Source organism: Phalacrocorax aristotelis, chromosome 2 (genome assembly GCF_949628215.1).
Source record: "Phalacrocorax aristotelis chromosome 2, bGulAri2.1, whole genome shotgun sequence".
NCBI lineage: Eukaryota > Metazoa > Chordata > Aves > Suliformes > Phalacrocoracidae > Phalacrocorax > Phalacrocorax aristotelis.
In genome coordinates this window covers 41,637,181-41,662,392 of record NC_134277.1, presented here as the reverse complement: position 1 = coordinate 41,662,392, position 25,212 = coordinate 41,637,181, and the positions used below count along the sequence as shown (strand labels likewise).

The window sequence follows — 25,212 nt, the reverse complement described above, 5'->3', positions numbered from 1 at the left end:
AGCCATTTTGGAGGAGGAGTGCATTGCAAGGAACTGTATAGAGAACAGCAGGCAGAAGAATGAAGGAACAGGTAGTTCTGACCCTAAGGCAGTTGTTCCACTTCCTCCAAGAACATTAAAAATAAAACCTTAAGTGTCATCTATCAACCTTTGTTACTGTGCATATGAGGTACTGTACCTCTGAGCTACTGGTTTTACATGTTTTCGCATAGTAGTTTATAAGCCCTAGCATTATGCCTTCCTGCTTATGAATCTCACAGCAGAATGGCCTTTTTCCTTCTTACTAGCTTTATGAATATGTCATCATATGCCAGCATTCAGTTCCTTGTCTTCAAGATGAGTTTGTCATCTTCAGGTTCTTCCTCAAGACTCCTCACCACTGTCAATGATGTGACAGTGCCACTGTCCCATTCTCTATCTAATTAAGACTCTGTATCTAGTAGGGACAAGTTGAGGATGTGTAAACCCCCCTGAATTCTGGCTGATTTTGGTATCCTAGTTGACAAACAGGAGGAAGAGAGATGAATCCTAAGAATGAAGTTCAGGTTATTACAGGTGGGGAGTCTGAAGGGGTAAGGAGAGCTCCACATCTCAAAATCGTTTTGGGTGTTTCTACTGACATACCCTGGATCTCTCCAGTCATATCTTTCCTGTAAATGTATGGCCTAAATTGCTACCTATTGCTGAAGAATAGAAGCTCTTGCTTCAATTTTTGTAGAAATGATTGGTCTCCCATGGTAGCAAAGCTGGACTTCTGTCATTCAGCAGTGTAAACACTGGATGGCAAAAAAGAGCAACTGACAGCAGGAAATGTGAATAAAACAGATTTTAAACACAGTGGACATTATGTTGTTGCCACTTCTTTCTAAGGAAACCTTCACCGGTATAGTAGCATTGGTAAATTACATTTGATTTGTTGTCACATAAACATGGTTATGAACTATTCCCTGTTTATGAAAAAATGCTTAAAAAAAAAGGAAGAAAAGGCACCATCAAAAATCAATCACAAACACTTTGGAACAGGTATTTTTGTGTATGGCTGTGGAGAAGCTATGCTATTTTGTATGGATATTATATTTGCATAAGATTACCTGCTTGGTGTTATTCTGGCTCAATAATGAAATCAAAGGAGGTTTCAAGGGAGGAATAGCTATTGAAGAAAACAAGGAAGGATATATACCTTATCTCTAGAAAGAATATTGAGGCTCCTTACAGAAAAAAATTATGAGCTTGTCACCAGAAAATATTGATGTTCCTGTTGCCATCTCAGTTAACAAGCTTATGTTTTGCAGGCCAGAGTCTAAGAGCAAAAGAATACTTAAGCCATTAGAAATTCCTGCCTCAAGGGAACAAGTGAGTCAACAGAGAGCAAATACTTAGACACATTGACTGGGAATGTGTAGGAGGAAAAGTGTAGGAGGAAGGCTCTTCTCTCCTGGCTCAGGTTTAGATGTTGCTTCCAAACAGGTAACTGAGTTCTTCAGGAAGCACTGAGAAAAATCTAAAAGACAAATTTTCAGACCTTGGGTAGGCTTAAACTTTCTTTTTACTTGTGTGCACCTTTTGGCAAAAGGTGTCCCTCTGCCTGTGATAAACTGTTTGAGGCCCCTTATTAGCTTCTGTCATGGGCATCTGAAAGCACTTTCTAGAGACAGTCAGCTCCCATAGGTGTAGCGTAACAGCAACGGCAGCAATGAAATTCAGCTTGTTCAGTTGGCCCATTGGCATCCACCCAGAGAAAAGTGCAAAATGAGGCGTTTGTCACCTCGGAGGTGTATTTATGGAGGGGGGTCATTGTAACTGTCCCTGTGCGGTGAGTGAGGAAGGTGGGTGTTGTAGTGTGTATGAGGTGGAGTGAACTGCAGGAAACAGGAAGTCTTGTCTCCTGGAAAACTGCTTACCAAGAGAGTGGGGGGACAGGTTACAGGCATACCCTCGAGCCACTGCATTGGCTGTTAACACATATACTGAGGAAATACTTTTTTAGACTGCTTTTCAAAGAGGCAAACTTACGGGAGAAGCTTCCTAACATAAACAGCTTCCCTGGTTCTGTAACAGGAACAACTGAAGCAAGGATGGATAAGTGGATAAGTATTAGGTCCAAGATTAAACCTCTTTTATATCGCCTGAAGAATTACTTCCTTTACAGGACTTTGTTTGGGCTTTTTTGACCTTAGAGAGTCCTTTCACCTATCTGTTCCAGTGCTTAGCTTCCACAAACTTGAGTTACCAGCCTAACTTAATAAAGTTCTTTATTCAGCAGATTCATTATTGAATTATGAAATCAGATTTAGTGGAATCTTACAGCTTCTGCAATTACATCTATATTTTTGTACCATCATACAATGAATTTTGTTAATTTATTTTGACGAATGCAGGTTAGCTGTAAAATGGCAGTCTGCCACAATATATTATGTAAATTGGTAATGCCTTACTTAAGGCTAATAAGTTTAAAAATTAGATGTTTATGACAACATTTGTAGGACCATGAATCTTTGAAAATGTCATACACTGACTGTTTCACATTATTTAAAAAGTAACTTATGAACTAGATAAAAGTAATAGTGGGCATTTTTAAGCAGAACAATGCGGCAATAAAAAGATAATATAAGTAAGAATGATGAAGACTGCTTTTAGCATATCAACTACTTAGGAACTTGCTTTTCACACTGAACCTATTACAGAGACAACACCACCTTGTCCAGCTCTTGGTAGAGTTCTCTGTAAGAGATAGCATTCAGATAAAGCACCAAAGTATAGAATGTTATATTGCTGTGAATCCAGTATGGACTGTAGACCCTAATTCTTCAAAGCATTTAAGCATGAATTTGCACATCAAAGGTATGCACAACGACCTGCTACCCAGCAACTTCTGGTGAATTAGCACATTGCATTATAGATGACTAAAAGGCAGACCTCCACTGTGCAGAATGGTCATCCAGCATTCTTGCCAACATAATGTTCATTATTAAAAGCAAGTAACAAAGAGATTGAACCATATTATCATGTAATTGTCTTGCTTATCTTCCTTTTGCATTACAAAAATATTTGTTTTTAACATGGCGTTTGAAGATACCTTTACGTGGTGTTTCCATTTGCTTTCGATTTTAGGTCGATAAATGCGCTTCTTAGAAAAGAACTTCTTTTCTTTTCTATAAAGTTCAGAGTAAAAGCATATGGTTCAAAAATGTTTATAAATTCCTAAACAGAGAAGTTACAGTGGGAAAACCTTCCGTATAGAAGCACTACTAGGCCCTGCAATAACATGTCTGATGTACTAGCATAGACAGCACCAGAGAAAAGCTCTAAAATGAGTTGTGGGTTGTGGGTTTTTGTTTGGGTTTTGGGGTATTTGTTTGTTTGTGGGATTGTTTTGTTTTGGTTTTTGTTGTTTGGTTGGTTGTTTCTTTTAACTGAATATGCTTTGTAATCAGAAGCATTACAAATAACTTTTAAAAAAGCATTGATTTGAATAGAAATGATGTGTGGTATTTTTATGTTGCAAATGTGCCATACTGTACAATGGAAATATTGGACACCTACTTTAGCATTTACTGCATTGCAGTCAGATCCCTCGTGACAGGGTTTATCTGTTATCTCATTCAATTCCCTCAGAAAAATGAAATTATGTATTTATCTTTGTGCTCTTGGAGTAGCAAATTCACTAGGTCTGTTGTATTTTTTGATACTGGGTTTATAGACTTTTCCTTCTTTTCTCTGCAAGCTTATCAACGTTTGTAAATCAGTATTTATTTCTAACAAACTTCTCCTGCTGTACTGTTTAAAATTATACAGTCCAGAGAGGTAATTCTGCATGTGACTATATTTTCTTTTGGGAGGTCATGGTGGGGTGACAAAGGGAGAAGATGGTATTCACAACACAGCATGTTAGAATACTTAGTGCTTATTCCTATAGCGCTAGAATGGAATTCTTACCAATGTACAACATATTTTTCTAGCAGTATAATTAATTTTTCTCAAGGGGTCAGGGGCTTTTTTCCCTATGTGGTAAATTATGCTAAGTCTTCATGAGTTAATTAAAAATCTTATCTGTTAACCATCTACAGTGTGTGCAAAATAGCTGTTCATGTAAGTTCTAAAGCTAGGAATGTTTTTTACCACTGGCATCTTACTGCCTAAGTTAGAAAAATGTGCAGATATCCTAAATGTTGCTTTACAACTTTAACTGGAAAGCATTAAATTGTGATTTGTGCTGGTCAACATGTCTATACTAAAAACATAAAATTCGTTGTGACTGACATAGGGAATAAGTAAAAAACCCAGGCAATGCCATTACTATTTAATGAATCTCACTTACATAAATACCAGTAACAATATTACCATTTTTGGTAGTAATACACCATGTCGTAGTTATATACCATTTTTGGTCAGGGTCTGGGAAGATTAAAATCATCCTAATTCTATGATGTTTACTTGGAATCATACTGTTATCAGTGTTTTGAAGGATTAACTCTAAGCTGGATTTTTGCAAGCATAAATTCAGAATTATTAACATTTTTGTTCTCATTTAGGTTTACTTACAGTAAACCTAAATATCTTGATATTGGTTTAAACCCACTACTACTGCCTTTAGGGAGGGGAATATTTTTCAGGTACAATGGTCCCCACTTGATTCATGCTACAGCTCATCTCTCTGTGTGTGTGTCTGTTCCTGGGGGGTGTTTTTTTGGTCAGGGGTTGGGTGGTTATTTTGTTGGTTTGTTGGGGGTTTCTTTCTTTTGTTTTGTTTTCCAAACAGAAGAGCAGCATATAACAACCTCTGAAGGTCTGGTGCTCATTGTAAGACACATTCTTTACTATTGGTTCCTGGTCTGTGAAGAGATGGTGCATAGGTTCACAGGCAAGAAGATAAGGAGGATTTTAAAAAGGGCCCTAAAGAACTATGCAGCGCTTTTTATGTCATAAAGTCAAAACCAAAGGAGAGCCAAGCTAAGATCATGGTAAAAGTTTAGCAGGAGCACTTTTAAAACTAATGCAAGTACTGAATGCATAAAATCAGTAATCAAGTTGGGAGTCATATGTGGAAGCAGCAAATGTGCTACATTATCTACAAAGATAACACACAGTGTTCATTTTTCTTAGTAGCTAATTTAACTACCAGGTTTTTATTGCTGCTTCTGCTCAATCCTTCCACTATTAGCTGAAGTCGACATTTCCCTCAAAAGTTCATCATTGGTAGTAATAATTTGTGTCATATAAAATAAATGACTTAACATAAAAGATTTTACTGATTGCAGTACCAGTTGGCCCTTTCTTGTTCTCTGTTGAAATGAGCACAACACATTGTCTATTACAGCTGCACGACTACCCTGTGACTGCAGTGTGTTGCAAGTTTTAACATTATTGCTTCTGTATGTATTTTTCTCCCATAAATTTTTCTTTGCAGAAGAATGTTAATTAGTAACTGATAGATATAAAGATTGCCAGGGACAGCCCATTAATTCCATTTACCTTAATGGCACTTAGATCTTAGCTTGCAGTACAGCTGTATTCAGACTGGATTATAAATGTAATTTTTTGCATCATTAACTACCCTGATTAATCTTAGACAGCACAAGCATAATTATAGAAACATAGGACTTGCAATGTGCCAGTTTAAAGTTGTAGCTTTGCTCTTTTATATTTACATCACTGTAAACAACATAGGTTTTGAGAATTTAGACTGGGAAACAGTTTTTCTCTCTTTCTTAATAATTAACTCTCGCCTTGTACTATTCATTTTCCATTTTTGCTTTTACTTGGGTTTTTTGAGGTTTGATTTTGTTTGTGTTTTTGGGGGGGATTTTAAGTGCCTTTTGTAACATGTTTTGCTTTTGACTGGTGCAATTACTGGATATTTGCATAGTAATTGACCACTATTAGCGAAGTATTCATCCTGCTCAAGAATATTAAGGAAAGCACGTGTAGTCTGTGTCTGATTTCTGTGGAGGCTCAACGGAGGAGAAACTTACTGCCAGAAGATGTCATTGTGATTTTCACATTATACTCATCGTGAATGCCCTGGTTAGCGGTCTGACAAACAATTCACTGTGTTGGGCCAAACAAGAGTACAAATTCAGATACCAGCCTCAGATGGGAGCAGATTTGATGAGGTGCTGGTCTTCCAGAGAGCAGCCAGGAAATGGCATGTTCTGCTTGAGTTCAGGTTTAATGTTAACAGTTGGGACACCTGACCTGCCTGGTATAAATGCGGGGGTTTTGGGGGCTTGTTTTAGTTTGTTTTTGATCAACAGGAGGTGATGTAACCCTACATTGATTGTGTGCCTTTGTTATAGTATTATCTTACCAATATAAAACTGATGTGAGAAATCCTCACCCTGATAAGTGCATAATGCTACCTAAAGTGTTAAATTTCCAGTTGCAGTTAATGAGAAAGACAAGAAGTGACAGAAAGAGAGAATTTGCACTGGTAATGCCATTTCAATAATCATAAATCTGAAAGGAAAACTAAAAGCAGTTACTTGAATGTTGATGTTTCAGGAGTGCCATTAGTAAACAGTTAATGGATGGTTCTCAAGAACGTACTGGATTTTTCAGGATCAGCTGACACTGCTGCATGCTGTGAATGTGCTGTGTGGCTCCTCACACAGAGTGCAAACTGAAGATTTTTTGAAGGGGGAAAGAAGAAGAAAAACATTCCAATGATTAATTCTAATTGGTGATTGCACAGATGCCTTTTTTAATAACATGGATTTCTCATGTGTAGAAGGGTCTGAGCAGATACAAGTCCATTTCAATATAACAAACTACACTGTTGGTTTTAATTTTATATTTGAGTCTCCTGGCTTCCTCTTCTTTTCAAGCCGTAGGCACAACCATTACAGAGGCAATCTGCTACACAAATTGCAAGGAGATTACAATAGGTACAGTTTTCTCAGTAGCGCCTGAAAAGGCAGCAGCGCTTTAAAGAAGACACAGGAAAAGAAGAAGGGTAGAGGTTTGGAGCACTGAAGTTTGCAGCTGCTCCTGAAGGAAAAGTATCTCTTTAGTTTTCTATCCCATAGCAGAACTGTTTGTGCCTGCAGCTGCTCCTGAGAGCTGCAGGGGTAAAAACTTCCCTCCCACTAGTTCAGGCTCTCTTTCGAAACAAGAACCAAGAAACACATGAAGTGTGGTGAGGGGCTGGCCAAGAGCACTGCTCTGAGCTAGGAAGAAAGGGTTTGACAGAGGAAGTGGTGGGTTCATCTCCACGTTCAGGCACAGACCTCAGCGGTGACCTTGAACCATTACTTACTCTCAGTTCTTATCTGTAAGACAAGGATAATATTTCCCGGCCTTTTAAATGTATCACAAAAATCCTGGTCATTAATGATTAATCCTGGCACATGAATGTATGCAGTTACGTAAGTATTAAGACCTGAACATAATTATGAAAGCTGAGATCCAAGGTCAAGTCTTGGTTTGAACTTGTTCCATTAGAGTGTCAAGATAAGCAGGAATAAGTCCTGGTGGATAGGGTTCATCTCTAATATAATTTCAGTATAAAGCTAAAAGAGCTTTATTGTAGCAGGAGGAATGACATTTTCAATGGTGATGTTATTTTTATAACCACAGATAATTAAATGGATAGAAAATAAAACCAGTTGTAAGGCTGAAAGTCCTGCAGACATCTGAGAAGATAGAAGCAAACCCTCTGGGGTTTGCACTGCACTTTTGGTGTCATCTTCTTTTTTTCAGAATTCTTTCATTAGTTGCTGCCATCTTATCAGGTCCCTTTTACCTATTCTGTGTTGTAGATCTCTCCAGGGCAGAGCTTTTACTGTAAAAGCAGAGACAATGCACCTAAACGGTATCCATAGGCATCAAATTATACATTAAAAAATGAATCTTTCAAAATAACCAGAGCTGGGGTGTTTTTGCATTGTGGAGCTTCTTTTCTGAAAAGATAATGCTAGCAGTGCAGATGTCTTTAAGTACTTGACTTGCAGGCAGCAACTAGACAGTTCACAGGCAATAAAATTGCCTGTCTTCACATCCATAGGTACTTGTGTGAGGTACTCCAGACATAGATGATTTTGAATCAATTATGCCTGTGCTGTCTAGTGCTAAGGCATAAGGCTGTGAATGAGAACAAGTGGATTTGCCAAAAGTTCTAGTACAGCTCAGTTTTCATATGTTAATTACCTGTCTGTAAGTGGTCCTTGTAAAGCACTGAAATACTCAGATGAGCGCTCCCATTGTATTTCAGTTCATAATATATATGAAATCCTTTTCAACCTGATTAATTCAAAATACTCAACAGCACCCTGGCTTCACTGAATGTTAAGCAATACTGCCCTTTTGGCTGGGGGTTGGCTGAGGAGATGGAAGAATTCTCAAGGCCGCTTGCCTGCAGCAGTTCAGTGTCTAGCTGATTCATCCATCCCTTCCTTTTTGCCCAAATTCTGGTTCCCATCCACATGAATTAGCTCATTTGGGGTTCCACCCTGGAGGGACACAGAGCATCCCTTCTTATGCACTAGGCTGTAGCCTGCACCACAGTTCTCACCTGGTCAAGGAGCCTCTGACTACCTTGTATGTGTCAGGATCTATACATCAATACATCACCAGTATAGTCAGAGCTGATTTCAGATAAGGGCATCCAGTTTGAGTTTGCTTGACCTAAAATCATGGAGAGACCAAAATCAACATGAAGTAACTTTAATCAATCAGAGAATTCAAGAAAAGAACTAGGTTCAAGCCAAATCACTAGTGTAGAAAGAAACCATGTCACAATCTGCCATGGTGGTGAAGAAATTAATTAATTCCCCCTTCTCATATTGTCCTTTCACAACACAAAAAACAAAAGTAACTGTGAAGAAGCCTAGGAAGTGAAGGCCCCTCCTACCACCAGCTTTTTGACTTTGTGGATATATTAATATTTATGGTAGTGAACGCCTGGAAGAAGTGGAGATTGATGTTTTAAGCTTGTTTTGAGATATATTGAACTTTGGGCTAGTATTTCTGTACACACAGAAGTAACAACAGGTTTTCTTTCCTTCCTTTGTTTAATTTAGTTCTGGTTTGATCTACAAAAAGCTCAGAAGTCAGGGTCAGAATGGTACTTCCCTGGCAATACTTTTTTCTAAATTTCAATTTTGACATATCATTCAGATAAAACTTCAAAGATGAAACTGCACGGAAACATACCCTGTTAACTTTTCATCTTTTTCCAAATGATATAAAAACACACTGAGAATTATTTAATGCATCACATTCCAGAGATGGGTAGGAAGGGATTAAAGCACTTCAAGTAGTGAATGAGCCATAACTATATTCTCCACAGCTGTTCATTGCACTCAGGATTGCACTAATGATTCAGTCACTAAGACTGACATGAGACTTGGGATGAACTTCAGTGGCAAACTGTGGAGAATTACTCAAAAAGTACAGTCACATTGTGGGTACCCAGGGCAGGTATAAGTGTGTTCTTTTCATCAAAAGGCAATATAATTTTGGTTTTGTACCATGAAGGAAACGTGAGATGTTTCAGATGGTGGGGAGTTGGGTTAATAATGTAATAATCTCCATTTGTTCTAAATTGTTTCTTTTCTACCTTCTCCTACTTTCTGCATCCTAAAGGGTCTGAAGCAGAAATCAGGTTGATCTTAATTTTGCAGTTAAAAATATCTTATTAAAATGCAAGCCACCTTCTGACCACCTATTTCTCTCATCTTCCTAGGATCTTGCTCAGCTTAGTAGCAAATTTTATTGTTATTTATGCATGCATAGTTACTAAGCCCAGCAATGTTTATTTTCATTATTACATAAGCTCTCAAACTATACCAAGAGAATTTATTACATTTTTATTCAGTTTTCCAATTTTGTAATTCTCCTTCTCTTAGTGGAAGTGAATTTCCTGAACAGAGTCTCATCCTCGTTCAAAAATTCAGGCAGGCTTTAGAGCTAATAAAATTATGGAGGAAGTAAGCAGGTTAACAACTTCTATGGACTGTAATCTATAAGCTGAGCAAAGTTAAAATATTTTTCTCATGCAGGGGGATAAAATGCTCTTAGTGATCTTTATGAGGGCTATGAATATAGCTACGCATATTATTTACCCTCATACTTAACATTACCTCTTATAAGGGTATATTCAGCTGCATGTGCAAACTATAGCACTTCAGTTCCCATATGGGAACATTACTTTTCTGTCTTGACTAGTGGTGATAAAATGAATTTAAATGAAATTGTCTTGAATCTCAAGATGTGAGGCAATATGATGACAGTTGGCCACATAGTTTTATATCCTTGGATTTTCTTAAGAAGAACAGTAGGAAGAACAGTAGAATATTTCTTCTGAGAGAAGGGAGTCGAAATGGTTTATGTGCTTTTTTTCAGTGCCGACCAAAAAAAAAAAAAAAAAAAAAAAAAGACAGGAAAAAAGCGCCTGTGGTCAAATAATTATACCAGCAAATGTCTACACTTGTACCTGCAGTGAAATGCTTCTACCAGATTTTGAAGAAAGACAGACATCCGTTTAAGAAGTGGGAGAGAAATTCAATAATTTTCTAATTACTTTGTTGTAAAGGGTTGTCAGAGACCTGGTGGCTAAACAAGCAGAGCAGCTTTGGTAAATGTTTCAGCTGAAATGTCAGTGTGTTTTACTCTGAAACGGTTATAAAATGAGAATCTGAAAAATTTCTGTCTCTCCAAGATTCAACTGCTGTATTTTAGCCTTTGTTTCATGAAAATACTCACTCACCCCACGCTAAAACCTGGCATAAAAACATTCTGTCCCCATAACATTTTTTTCTTTTCATGGTGTGAAGTAAGGATTAAATGATATCTTAGGGTCCCTTTTAGTCTGTTATTCTCTGGTTCCGCAAGTATGGCTTAAGAATTGTAACTTCTTCCATGTTAAATCCTAATTCACTAAGACAGATTTTTAAATGTGTTGAAATGTTATAAAGGTATAGATTTGATAGAGTATTTTAATAATGACTGAAGCATCCCTTGGGCTTTTTCAGGTAACAGTGTATGTTTTAAAATATTCTAATTATACACTACAACTTAGTTCTTAATGTTTTTTTTCCTGGAGTCACCAGAATAAAAAGGGTAAATAAGAAGCATTTTTAAAATAGGCTAAAAAAGCATAGCAGCACAATAAGGAAGGTTGCATTGCAGAATTATTTTCCCACTCCTTAAACACATATATACACAGTCACTTCTCTGAAAAACATGTAGTAGTTTGCAGAGACCACTTTGGACTCTCGTACTTGTGAGCAATTCACTTGTAAGAGTGAATCAAGTGCCTCTCTGCCAGTTCTCTGTCTGGCACACATCCTGCTTTTATTGTTGTGATTAGAAAGACCCCCTATTATTAAATACCAATTATAACATTTGGTCCAGTTTTCTGAAATTCATTCACATAGGAATGATGTTATTGGGAATTTGTTGTGTAACCCTCATTATGTCTGCCAACCTTTTGTTCCAAGCTCTTTCCTTAACCACAAAACATGAAAATGCCCTTAGCTTTTTTTTTAACGTGTTCTTTTTCTCATGAGCTTATTTTTGCTTTGTTCTTGGTTGAAGCTGAGAAAACAAATGGCATTTGTGAACCTTAGGTTTTATCTTTATTGCTATCTTTAGAGATATCTTTAGAGAGAGTATAACATTTGTCTCTTTTTGTTTTAAGCAATTGTTTTGGGTTTATTCATATTTTTACCATCTACCACTGCTCATTTAAGTAAGTTGCTGAAAAGAAACAATCCACCCCTTCTTTCTGCACTACTTTGATAACACCTGCTAAAGGTGGAGTGAGTAAGTCTCCCACTTCCAAGGTGGTCTATTGCATAGAAACAGTACGAAAAGTGGCTAAAGTCACTTGGTTTGTTCAGCCTGGAGAAGAGGAGACTGAGGGGAGACCTCATCAGAGTCCACAGCTTCCTCACAAGGGGAAGAGGAAGGGCAGGCACTGATCTCTTCTCTCTGGTGACTAATGATAGGACCCAAGGGAATGTCAGGAAGATGTGCCAGGGGAGGTTTAGGCTGGATATCAGGAAAAGGTTTTTCACCCAGAGGGTGCTGGAGCACAGGAACGGGTTCCCCAGGAAGGTAGTCACAGGGCCAAGCCTGGTAATATTCAAGAAGCACTTGGACAACGCCCTCAGAGACATGGGGTGAATTTGGGGTTGTCCTGTGCAGGGACAGGAGCTGGACCTGACGATCATTGTGGGTTCCTTCCAACTCAGGACATTCTATGATTCTATGAGCCTATATTAGTCTGTCCTTATGCTGCAATTGTTGCACTGAGCGTTGTCCACTGGATAATTGCACAATATGACAAACATGCCACATTTGTTTGCCTTTCATCTTCTCTCCTTTGGGACCTTTTAGGTCTGGTCGAATTTTGTGTGTCCTTTGGATCAGCACTGGGGAACAATCATGGTTTTATAATTCAGAAGATTATTATCCATGGTATTCTGCTCTGTTTGTTGAAGAAACTGGAAAACATGTTTTGAATGAGATGGGACTGGAGAAAAGAAAGGGCTGTCCCATTCCAGAAGACCAGTTGAATACCCCCCTGGAGAGTTCTTCTGAGAGATGTGAGGCAAGGCACTTAACCCAAAATTTTCTCAGACAGCTTTATGGAATCTGAGTCCAACTTGCAGTCGTAAGGCTGCGTTTAGTTGGTGTAGCACCTTCACAGATGACATTGAAGTCAGGAGCTGTGTGGTGAACATTTGAAAGGCAATATAATAGTAAGTGCTATTAGGTATATTAAATTGGGTAACTGGAAGCAGTGTGTACTTTTGTTCTCCATTTCTAAAAACACAACATCTTTTAGCTATCAAAGAAGTTTTGAAAATAAGTTAATTATACTTGTGAAGTACTCGCATCCTGTGTCAGTGAAGACTGTAGGACAGCCAATGAATAGGCTGATGATTCCCATTGGGAGCGATGTTTCAGCTTTACACAGTAAACGAGGTCTAGGGCTATTCATTGAACCCCTTGGACAAAACACAACATTGAACAGTTGCTCATTAAGTGAACATTGTCCATGTTCTGAAGAGAGAAAACCAGAATCTTTCAGGAAAAAATATGTGAAGGAATTTCAAAATGTAAATTCATAAAGGTATTAAATTAAGTCTTATAGGCGTTGCATGTTTTTAAGGGCTTGATCTGCAACCTTAATGTTCTTTTAGCACTGTGTGTTTCTGTATTTAGCATATGTACATATACATACACAGATTTGTTCCAGTTTGACAGCCCTTCACATGTTGTTTAGTGTGTTTGATTAGCATAATCACTGTGTGATTATTTCTCACTAGCCTTAGCATATGCAAATTCTTGTCTTTTGACTGACAACCATTATTAGACAATCAGAGTATAAGGATTTGCATAATCTCTGTGTGGTTACAGTATTTGTGTGCAATACCATTGTGAATGCAAATCCTTTTGCTCTGACTGGTTTCTGTATATTCAAGCAGTTTGCCAGAAATACTGCTGCTGCCTCAGCATCTCATTGCCAAGTGGAAAAATCTACAAGAAAAAACTAACAAAAAAGAAAGCAAGAGAGAAATAATAGTCACATCAGAAAGGTGACTAGTCAACTGCTACAATTAAATAGCTCCATTAAAAAAAAAACAACAACAAAACCCAAACAAAAAACCCAGAGAGAAATCTTTACTCTCTTATAAGATTTCAACAAGAGAATACGAAGTTTACTTTGGGAATTCATTCTGAAGTACTATTCAAGTTACATAAACCAGGTATGTTGTTTGGGAAGTGATTACAGTTTTCTTTTTGATAGATATGACTTTTTTAAAAGAAAAGTAATTCTTCTGCAAATATCACACATTATTGTAGTTGTTGTAGGTATTTTATATTAATTGTTTTATATTTAACTAGGTTGAGTAATATTTCTGTTTTATGTACATGAAAAATATCAGGATAGTTCTACCCTGTTTCATTGATAAGAGCAGAAATGGTAGACTCTAAGAAAAGATGTGTAATGCTGCATTCAATTCACTGCATAATTATTCACCATAATTACTAGGGCAATACTGAATAAATTAGCTGTAAAAGAATAAACCATGCATGGTAGCACATCTAGAACATGTATTTTAACCGTTTGACATCATATTGTTCTTCCACATGAAACCAAAATATTGTTAAACATCCTTTTTCTTTTTGTTTAATTATGATTGCTAAGCTCTTCCCATCATTACTTTTGAATTGTGGTTTTTTGGTTAGTTTATAAGATTCTTATTCACAGATTAATGTGGTGCTGGAAAAAAAGCCCTGGATTGCTGTCCCAGACAATGGGACGTATTTCTTATGGAAATACGGAATGTCAAATATACTTAGGATCAAATCACTGAGTTGTTTTTGAACTGTTCTGTTTCTGACCTGGATACCAGTATATTAAGAATACGCCAGGTAGATTGTAAGTTATAGGTCTGACGCTTCTGGAAAACATCAGACCTACTACATGTGCTGCAAAGATTTTTTTTTTTTTTTTAACATGCACACAGTTAATAAACACTTTCAGGAGGTTTGAGATGGATGTGCACACACGGAAATGAACTGCAGTGTGTGACACCCAGTAGTTCCCATACGCCCCGGAATTTTTAGACCTGTAGCACATGCTTTGTCTGGCTTGAATGTGGAGCTGCAGTAGATGCTAGGTATCTCCTGGAGAAGAAGGAGCTACCACACAGCTGAACAGTGTCCATAATATGGGCACTCTACATGGGCAATATAAGGCTGAATGTCCACCAGTTCTCCAAAAAAATCAGATTTTCGGCATAAGATATAGTATAATGTAATATAATAGAATATAATGTAATATAGCTACATCTGTACAATTGAGCAGCATTGTTGCAGGTGAAATGATTGTGGATTCTTGATGCTCATGAGATCAGAGAGGAACTGATCAATTCTCAACTGGAAATAGTCAAAGTATGCCCTGAGAAAATTTCTGGTTCAAAAATTCCCTAGTTATAAATAACAGTGTCTTTACAGGATTGAGCTTTCCCATAGCTTTAGTAGGTGCTCTTCTGTTTCTGCTAGTATCTCACAATTATAATGCAGTAGGCAGTTTTATGTTTGAACTGTTTGGTGTTAAAACTGCATCCATTATGCTGTTTTAAAAATGGAGTAGGTTCACCGTAAGTCTAAACTGTGGAAGATATGATATTTTCTTCTTTTTTGCTTGGTAAGGCGTTGTGTATGTCGTTGATACAGGATTTGTACTGTTTCCAATGCTCTTATTAGTTTTATCATTTGTTGGAACACAATGAATTAAGAGAGCCCCCACTGAGTTATCTTTATTTCTTATCAATTTTACAATTAAGATGTTCACATAAGTCTCAACTCATGTGGAAATATTAATACCTTGCCTGCAAGTATAATAATATTACAGTATGCTTGTGTGAATTAATTTTTGTACTTACAATTAAATATGTTTGTAGAAATGCAGACCTATGGTAAGAAATTGTACTCAGAATATCATTCCGTTAATTTTATTTTCATTGTAACATTGCGTTGTGTTAGCATCTGGATTTTAAGAAGTTCTGAGCGGTATTGGTAACTGTGTCACTGAATTCACTTACTTATTCGAGTCATGGAGGTCAGTGTTCTGGTGGGTAATTTTTTGTAAATTACCACTGAAATGGTCTACAGCAATTTTTTCCTGAGAGCTTCAATGACCTGACATGTTTTTCTGCTCACTTAGTGTAGGACCATAGTGATTTGAGTCAGTCTTTTGCAGCTAATTTCTTTGGCTTTGAGAAAAAAGACTTTCTTATTTTATTGTTTTAGGCCTAGCGTATGTTCTGAACAGGCTCTGGGCATCCACATTATCTTCATCTTTTAATTTTATTTATAGACATCAGTGCAATTCCATTAGTTTACTGCCAACCTCAAGCATTTGAAATGCTCGTGTCATGCCCCTTGGTTTTAATACACAATTAAAAAAATAAAACTAACTCCCTTTGGTTTATGTCTTTTTATAATTTGAGCCTTTGTGGATCAAACTTGCAGGCTTTCCTTTGCTCTCAGTTTGTTGTTGTTTTTAACTTAGGCATACTCTTATGCCTCTGGGATAAGAAGTCACATGAAAAGGACTAATAAAAGTTATATATATTAAATATTTGTTGAAATTCAGGAAAAAGTATGTGTTTGAATTTCATTTTCAGCATAAAAAATAAATTCTTAAAAAAATACTTAGTAATTATTTGTGGAAATTATGTGAAATCTACATTTCCAAAGGATCAAATTTCTCTGTAGGTAAAATTTACCTGCCTGAGTTCTGCCTTCTGCAGATATTTAATGACATTCGATGAGATGGAGGCTTGGCTACAGATGACCTTCAAGGATAGAGGCTATAGTGGTTCTGGAAAAGTTGCCCAGGCAGGTGGGATAGCATGGGATCTCCTGGGTCAAGTTCGTGGTGATTTTGTGGTAGATATTTAATCCAGAACAAGTTAATGCAACAGCCACTCCTTTCATCTGCAGTCCACAAAACAAACAGCTCTTTTGTGCTCTATGGTAAGCACAAGAACAACGAAGAGTGTGGCTAATGCCATTGCTCTGACAAGGTTGAATTTCAAACAAACAGGCAAAACCAAATGAGAGCAGTAAGGTCAAAGCTAGGAAAATGGAGTAAGGGGCCAGGTTCTGCCGTGCACACAAAAAGCCTGGATTTTGCTTAAGTATGGTAACCCCCTGAAGATCTTGGGGAGTACAGTATTTGATCAAAGAAAGTAAATAATATCATGTTGCCATAAATTTCAACTTGAATAATTAAAAAATAGACAATATTATTATATTATATTTTGTATTGAAAACAAAAATTAACTGAATGAAATATGAAACATTTCATATTTATCTTCATAGCCCAAACTAACAGTTATCTTGTGGTTTGCAGTGAACCTTGAGCAATGTGCTATCCCTGGACTGACCGCAAGGAAAAGTGTGGCACAGCCTGTGCTACATAGTAAGGGATACCTAGTGCTGGATAGTAGAAAAGCAAAAGGTAGTGAACAAGTCAAACACAGGGCAACTTGCCCTTTTTGTGTTTTAACTTGTAGTGCAAATAAGTTGGTGAGAGGAAGTAAACCTCTTGCAAATCTTGCTCTGTTGCACAGCTTTGACAGCAGAATCATCATGATCTTTCATGTGGATTCCAAACCCGTCCTTCATCGTAAACGGGAGTAAATAGAATCAGTTGCATCTAAGAAATAAAATAAAAACCCAGCGATTGTGATATAGCACTAGTAACAAGTAAAAAGCAGATTTTATCAAAGTTTATCATGATAACTTTTATTTTGAAAGCAAATACCATTAACATAAGTTGAAATACAATTTATATGTGTAATTAGTAATGTTCAGTAAGCCTAGAAGTGTTTGGAGATTCTGTTAAGTATCTCACCAGTTGCTGATTATCTCAGCTAAATGATATTATTTCCCTCTTTATACTTACTTCCCTGCAATCCTTGCTCTCTATTTTCTGGCAATCAGTTGCATCTCTTTGTTCCTCTGACTCTCAGCAGGGGTCCTCTTTGTCTTCTAGTGTCTGTGAGATCTGAGTGCTTATCATGCTGCACCTCGGTATCCCGTTACCTTTCTCAAATTTCCTGCATAAAAATTCTGGAGGCTTATCTGGTGCTTTTGGATGTTTATTTGAAATTTATGGATTGGTGGTATTTCCCAAATGAAATCTCCAGGAAAAAATAATAATGTCAAATACCACTCCAGCATTCTGCCCCAACTTTATTAGAATCTGGGGCTAAGTTTAGAAGTTTAATTCTGCTTTGCGGTATCAAAGAGCAATTGGCAGAGAAGGGATTCTTACTTTGAAGCAGCTTTTCTTAATTGACTTGGAGGCTATCCAGAACACTTCTTCATTTAGAGCCACAAACACAAATCATCCAGCTCACAATAAGGCCATGTAGCTGTATATCTAGAAGTCTGCATCTTTACAGGGAGAAAGGGAAGCATGCAGATGGATTTCTGTATCAGCAGATAAAAAGAGGAAATCTGTGGAGTGATTAGGAAAGAAATTCCACATTTTTCCATGAGACCAAAATAAAATTAAATACAAAATAGACCAACTATTCCACACATCCATGATTTTTCTCAATTCTGAAAAATTATTTGGCTCATTCTCCATAAGCGAGCATCAGTTCCCCCAGAAATCTAACCCCATTTGGTGCTAGAATTCTTACTGTGAAGATGGGTAAATCCAACTAAAAAAATTAGTTGTTCCATCTTATGAACCATGGTGGTATCTTTCATAGAACCCTTAGAGAGTTTCTTTGTGGTCTTTTGTAACTGTGCTGGTTTTTGGCTGGGCTAGAGTTCATTTTCTTCATAGTAGCTAGTACGGGGCTGTGTTTTAGATTTGTGCTGGAAACAGTGTTGATAATACAGGGATGTTTTAGTTATTGCTGAGCAGTGCTTGCACAGAGTGAAGGCCTTTTCTGTCTCTCACACCACCCCAAAAGCAAGGAGGCTGGGGTGCACAAGAAGCTGGGAGGGGACACAGCTGGGACAGCTGACCCCGACTGACCAAAGAGATATTCCATACCATACGGTGTCGTGCTCAGCATATAAAGCTGGGGGAAGAAGAAGGAAGGGGGCAATGTTCGGAGTTATGTTTGATAAAGCCCTGTTTTCCTGGAGATGGATGAAAACCTGCCTGCTGGTGGGAAGTAGTGAATGAATTTCTTGTTTTGCTTTGCTAGCATGCATGGCTTTTGCTTTACTTACTAAACTTCCTTTATCTCAGCCCACAAGTTTTCTCACTTTTACACTTCTGATTCTCTCCCCCATCCCACCTGGAGGGGAATGAGTAAACGGCTATATGGTGTTTAGCTGCCTGCCGGGTTAAACCCCGACATTAACTTATGGCACTTGTGAGATAATGTGAAAGACTTTAACATGTTAACACTGAAGGTTAAACTAATAGTATCTCGCAACTGTAGTTAACGTGAAGGCAAACAGTTACACTGGATCAAAGAATGCACAATTTCTTGTTACTGTGCACTGACTTATTCATATATCTGAATTTGATGTTTTCCTAAGTATTTTAGACCCACACTGGTGAATGGAACAGTGCCAAAATGTCTTTAGAAATTTAGGCTATATTTCTCCAAACTTCAGCAGCAATGGAATTACATCAGTTAAGACCAGGTTATGCTTTAGAGTTTAAAATTGCAGGATACAGATCTATTGGTTCTGCTGGCATAAGAAGTCACCTCTTGGGTAGTAGAGCAGTTGAAAAACCGAAGAGCTGTTACTGTTTATTTACTTTCCTATGTGGTAATGTTCTTTCTGGTCTATGCAATAGTATTTTTGGACCTTGAGCTTTTTCAGGGTCATGTTACCGAGTAAAATGAGTGCCCCAGCACATGGTTGATCACTGCAGAAAATCTTACACAGCATACTGTAGTGTTTCAGAGCTTGATATACTCTGACCTTAGTCATCAGTGTTATCTTGGGGTTAGGTTAGGGTGGCATCCCTACTTTCTAGGAGGGATTGGTGTTCTTTTGTCCTGGTGGTTGCACAAATATATGAGGTATTTCACTTTCACATCAAATTGAAGAGGATGTATGAACTGAAATCTCTTCCAAACTTTTCTATAAAGCTCTGCCATTTTCCTTGTTCCTATTTTTTACCAATCTGAATTTATTTTCAACAGCAATTAGTTTAATGACCTATTTCATATCTGGCACTGAACAGCTGTCAAGTGATGCAAAATTTCTGTAGCGATCTGTTCTGGATTCACTGCAATAGAGGCCATGACTGTCTACCATTACAGGTTCCATTAATAATTGATTACTCTAAGGAAAAGCTCTGATTCTTTCTTTGTCAAATAACCCATTGCTAACAGGCTAGAAAAAAGTGAACGATGGGGACATGAGCAAGGTTTTTTTTCTCAAGACACATACAAGTTATACTGTGCGAATACTGGCTATTATCAGAGTTAGACAATTAGTTGTATTTGCGTCATCAAAATCTGTCAATTTTTAATAAGACAATTTAAATACAAAATTAATCAGTGGCTTTACCAAGTTGCTGTAAAGCTATTACTAGATTTTAAAAACAGCGGCCAAATGTTTCTTGTGAAAAAGAAATATAAATAATTTTGACCAATGAATTTGGGGAGGTTGATTTCAATCCTCCATATAAAAAAGTCTCTTGAGTAGCTTTTGTGAAATCCTCTGCCAAAATGGTGCATTTTTTTGTGGGACTCTGACTTGCAGACACCGCCAGATCAGCATTCTGGTAGAGGTTAGTTCAGAATAGTGCTTTTCATTAAAGTTGAAATTCATCCTTAAAGTAGGTTTTATTCAAAATAGTTTCTTCTAAATGGCCGTGAAAATAATCTTTGGAGGATTTGGATTTTTCATAGGTTGTGTAGAAGCTGTTTTATGGAAAAGATTGATTTATTGGTTCCTGGGAAATTAATTTTCTTTTCATAATACTGAGCTATTGTGTGTTATTCTGGAGTTATCTGTATATCATATTTCTTCACATTTCTGTTGATCCTTTTCTTAGTAATTTTATTTTAACTATTCTTGTTTCATTTAGTGAGCTAGCTTTTCTATGATATAAAAAACATAAATTAGTGTTTTGATAGGTAAACTTGTTAGGCATTTACAGCTTTTAGCTTTCTGCAGTAAAGGGAGATTGGTGCATATAGAAATGACCTGAGGATATGTGTTTCAAGATAGCTAACGACACTTTTCTTTGTTCCTTTCTGTATTACCTCTTTGTAAAACTGCATGAAGAAGAAACACTAATTTTCAAAGAAAAAGAATAGTTTTCTATAGCGTGGGGTGTGTTATGGCATGATGCAGAATCTGTTTTGAGCCTACAGATAACGTAGCATGCAGTGGAACAGCAAAAGCTTTTATTTTTCTTTTTCTTCTCTCTTTACAGATGGACCCAATTCAAAAAGCTGTAATAAATCATACATTTGGGGTTCCTCTTCCTCATCGAAGAAAGCAAATCATATCATGCAACATTTGCCAGCTGAGATTTAATTCTGATGTAAGTCGATCATTTTGTATCAGATTAGAAATATGTACTTATCTTCTAGGATGTGCCATAATTTGCATAAATTGAATGTAAATGAAACGTTGTGATTTCAGTTTGCGGCTCAGCAGATGAAAAGGCTGTAGGATGCTTCAAATAAACACAATTATTTGGTAGTGTTTATACACCCGGCCAGATTTTCCCTGCGGATATATCCCTGCAAGCTCATCAACTTCAGTTGTGCTGCACAGAGTGTAAATAGGAAAATGGATTGATCCATTACTGCTAATAAGGCTGAAATATTTGCTGGGTCCTAATTCTTCTACCAGACCTGGTTATGTTTGCCTTCCTTTTCAGCCTGTAAAGGTTAGAAGTTATTCAGGTATACTTATAGTCCTTGTGGATGTACCTTCCTTTTTCTACCCTTACAACAATATCTCTGTCTAGCCAGAATTGTATTTTAATGTTCCTGTCCTGCTAGTACAAGCTTTTAAAAAAAAAAAAAAAAAAAAGCAGGTGATATTTTTGTCAATTGGCTCCTACTTTACCTCCTCTCGCTCCTCCAACAATGAAGTAGAGCAAGCTGACCTGGAGGCGGTATCAAATATACAGAGGAAACCCATCCCCCGTAATTACCCCAAGCTGTGCTGTGGTGCTCCTTGCCAAGGAATACCTGTTCTGTCACAGAAAAGCCTCTTAGAATTTAACTCCTTTATTTCCTTCTTCAGGATCATTTTGTGTGCAGACAAAACCTGACATAGTACGGTATATTTTCTTCTGCTATTCCAGCCTCTCCAGGAAGTTTCTTGACATGGGCATTGCTGGTGGAAAGTTATCTTCCCCTACAAAATGTCTTTCATTTACTACATGCTTTACTAATTTAAATATGGAAGTTACTTCTGTCAGAATAAAAATGTTAGAATTTAGAGTGAGGTCTAACCCAAAAATGTCCATGAGGTTTCTTCCTCATGCTAGTCATATGAAGAAGTGGAATAATTCTTGCGTGCTGCTGCTCCTTTGTAGGCAGCTATTTATGTACAGTTTGTACCTATTTTTAGCTTATCAATTATTTATCAAAACCATGAACTTGTCAAAAACTTAAACTGAACCTTGAAGCCTTCTTTTAAAGATTGGCCACCTAGGGATGAAAATAATGCAGCTCCCTTCATTCTCCTCAGCTTTTTATTCCTTAGAAATAATTTTAACAAGATCTCAGTCAGTTTCCAGACCAGTCAGCATCATGTATTCACTTTCACTGATGAGCTGTCATGTACCTCACAGATAAAAATAGAAGAGTCAGATTAGGCTCTTCCATTTAGAAGCCAGATGCTAGAATTAGGACCGTGGATACTGAACCATTTAGAGGGTGGGGATGATGGAGACTTCTGGGCCACAGTGGATCCCACTGACTGAGCAGCCAAGCTTATCACTCATAATTTTGTGTTAAGAAAACACATGTCACGCTGAATCATACATGCCACGCAGAATCATACATAGTATATAGCTGCAAGAGACATCAAACACACTGTGTTGCATACCAGAGTGAAATGCCTCCTTTCAAAGAGGGTATTTGTTCACCTGCAAAAAGATCCAGACAAAAAAGAGGATGAACACATCATTAAAATGACTTAGCCATTAGTAGATACACAACTGGGATTGATACATGGAGTGGAAAATTTTCCAGCTGACAGGAGTTAGGCATTTTCCAGAATAAAATGTTTGAAATAAAAATTCTTTTATACAGAAGCAAACAAGATATCAGTGGACACTCATACTTCTTATTCAGAGTACAAGTATGCTTCCATACTGTTCCTTTTCTGCTGCTCTTGGAAAGGATTCAAAAGAAGAGAGGCAGAAGAGTGACCATTTTCAGACTCATACACAATGTCCAAAAAACTGGTTTCAGAAGAAATCTATTCATTTATAGGGTTCACAGCAAACTCTTGGAAGAAAAGCTGTTAAGCAGATATTTAGTTGTCCCTTCACACCTTGAAGTGACAGAGGCTTGAACTCCAATTTACCAACAATGTTCAGTGGAAGAGTGTTCTAATTCTCCCCTCTCTCAAAGTTGATCAATATCGTTAACTTTATGGAATGGGGAGGCCTTCTTGCTGAGTGTCTTTCGTGTTCTACTTCTAATATTCACCTAACTTTTAAAGCAACCCCAGTGTTGCTGATTGACGTAGAGATTACGATCCAAATGCTGCCCAGCGATTAACCTGTGACAATATCTCTCTCCCTTTTTCCTACCACACAGAAGAGATTTGTGGCTATCTTTTTGATGGTCTCTTTTCATTCCAGTGCATATAGTTATTACTGCTGAAAATCACAGAGTGCTCTGCTGAGGCATTTCAAGAAATAATAAGTAGTCAGAGTTCCACTGCTGTTTAGAAATACTTTTCTGCAATGTGAGGTGAATAGGCAGAGCTGAGTTCCTCAGTTGCTTGGGTAACTCTGAATATCCACCAGAGTTTGAAGCAGAAGGGTGTTAAACTAAAGATTTAATGCTGAGAGTTAAAGGAAAGATTGGTTTGAAGAAAAAGAGCTGTTAGCTATCATTTTTTATGACTCTACTGTATTAATGACTCTACTGTATTAAAAAATGTAATTTTTTTTCTTATTATTACGAAAAAGTTTTCATTTACTGAGTATTCCTACCTTTCATTTTCATCATATTTCATTGAACATGATTTAAAGCCATAACAACAATAAATAGCTTTTCTGTTCAGAAACCTAGGGCTTTGTGGCTGTTCTGCCAATGTGTCTTTATTTTTAGATGCTGGAGATAGGATTTATCAGAGAGTAATGAATAGAAATTCCATTTACCTGCTGCATGACAGTATTATGAAAATGTTTACAATAAAACTGGTCTGCGAGATTTTTCATTTTTGCAAAGAATACAAAATTTTCTCCCCTTTGATACAGATTTCTTTCAGAGCAGAAGAGCTTTTTTTCTGGTTACATGGTATCAAAATTACTTTTCAAAGAAAAATAAGAAAAGGCAGTACAATAGTCTAAAATCGTTTAGCTTCTTTCTAAAGGAGTTATCTATAAATCTTCATGGCAGCTGTGTGTTCAGTATGTCTTTTTGAAATAAATCTTCTCATATAAGGGAAGAGAGGAATGAGCAAGTAACCAAAGCCTTTCTATGCTGAGAAAAAAACATTAGAACAGCAGAGGTAGGTTCTGTGGAGTCCATTTCAAGCAGTGACTTTTTTTTCTTTTTCATTGAGAGAAATCTCTATATAACATTTACACTCACATTGTGCATCCAAAATACGGCAAAGCATTTAAGTATGTGCTTAGCTGCAAGTGTGTGAATTGACATTTAAATTTTGGCAGCTGCTGAGAGCTATTGCACAAGTTCAGAAGAACTGCTAAATGCATGCTTTGTAGTAAACATTAAACATCTGCTAAAAGCACTCTGTAAAATGAGGTCCAGCTGACTTTAGTAGGACAACTCGTGTGCCTACAGGTGGTTGTAGGAATAAATTCTTTGCCAACATGAGGGATCACTTAAGAAAAAACACCAAATGAAACAAAAACAACCCCCCCTAAAAACACAAAACCCAAACAACACCATGGCTTGACAAAAATGAACTTACTGATTTTTCATCATTTTTAATCACCTGTCTTGACTACTTGATCTTCTTTTGCATACATTTATAATTTTAGCATTTGACCAAGGTAGTGACAGTGTCTGTTAACAATGTCAATTCTTGCAAGGGGATTCTTTCTTTCTCTTCCCTCTCATTTAATCATTTAATGCAGATAGCAGAGTAATAATCCAGCTTGCCTTTAGAGAAAGTTTGGGCAGCGTTTTTATGTACTCACAGGACTTGAATTCCATTATGATACATTGTAAAAATATTTCCAAATATGTTAGCCAGAAATTATTGTTTGATTTAAATAGCAACAGTAGTAATATTCTCCTGAAAATCATGAGCAGAATGATCATTCTTGGAGTCCTTATTTGTTGGGTTTTTACCTTGTTTTTCTCCATCTCTATAAAGCAAAGGTACCGCTGAATTGATGCATAGTTCAACTGTTTGAAGTTGTCAGGATTCAAAAAGTGCTGTTCTGGTAAAAGAATAATGAAGGATTTTGTTTTTTTTAGGATAAGGATGCAATATAGCTCTACAGGATTTTACTATGGTTCTAACTCTCATGGGGAAAGAAGCAGGACCAGAGGACTTATATCCTATTTAGGTTATGCTTGG

The 25,212-nt window shown here is 37.1% G+C and overlaps 1 protein-coding gene across 4 annotated transcripts in view; it reads left to right on the top strand.

The window, feature by feature from the left end:
* ZNF385D (zinc finger protein 385D) overlaps positions 1-25,212 on the top strand; it is a 437,048-nt gene that overhangs the window by 317,054 nt on the left and 94,782 nt on the right. For all 4 annotated transcript variants that reach the window (XM_075083227.1, XM_075083226.1, XM_075083229.1 and 1 more), the window contains one exon: positions 20,897-21,007. In XM_075083227.1, coding sequence (XP_074939328.1) covers positions 20,897-21,007 — 111 coding nt within the window. The remainder of the gene's footprint in view (positions 1-20,896; positions 21,008-25,212) is intronic.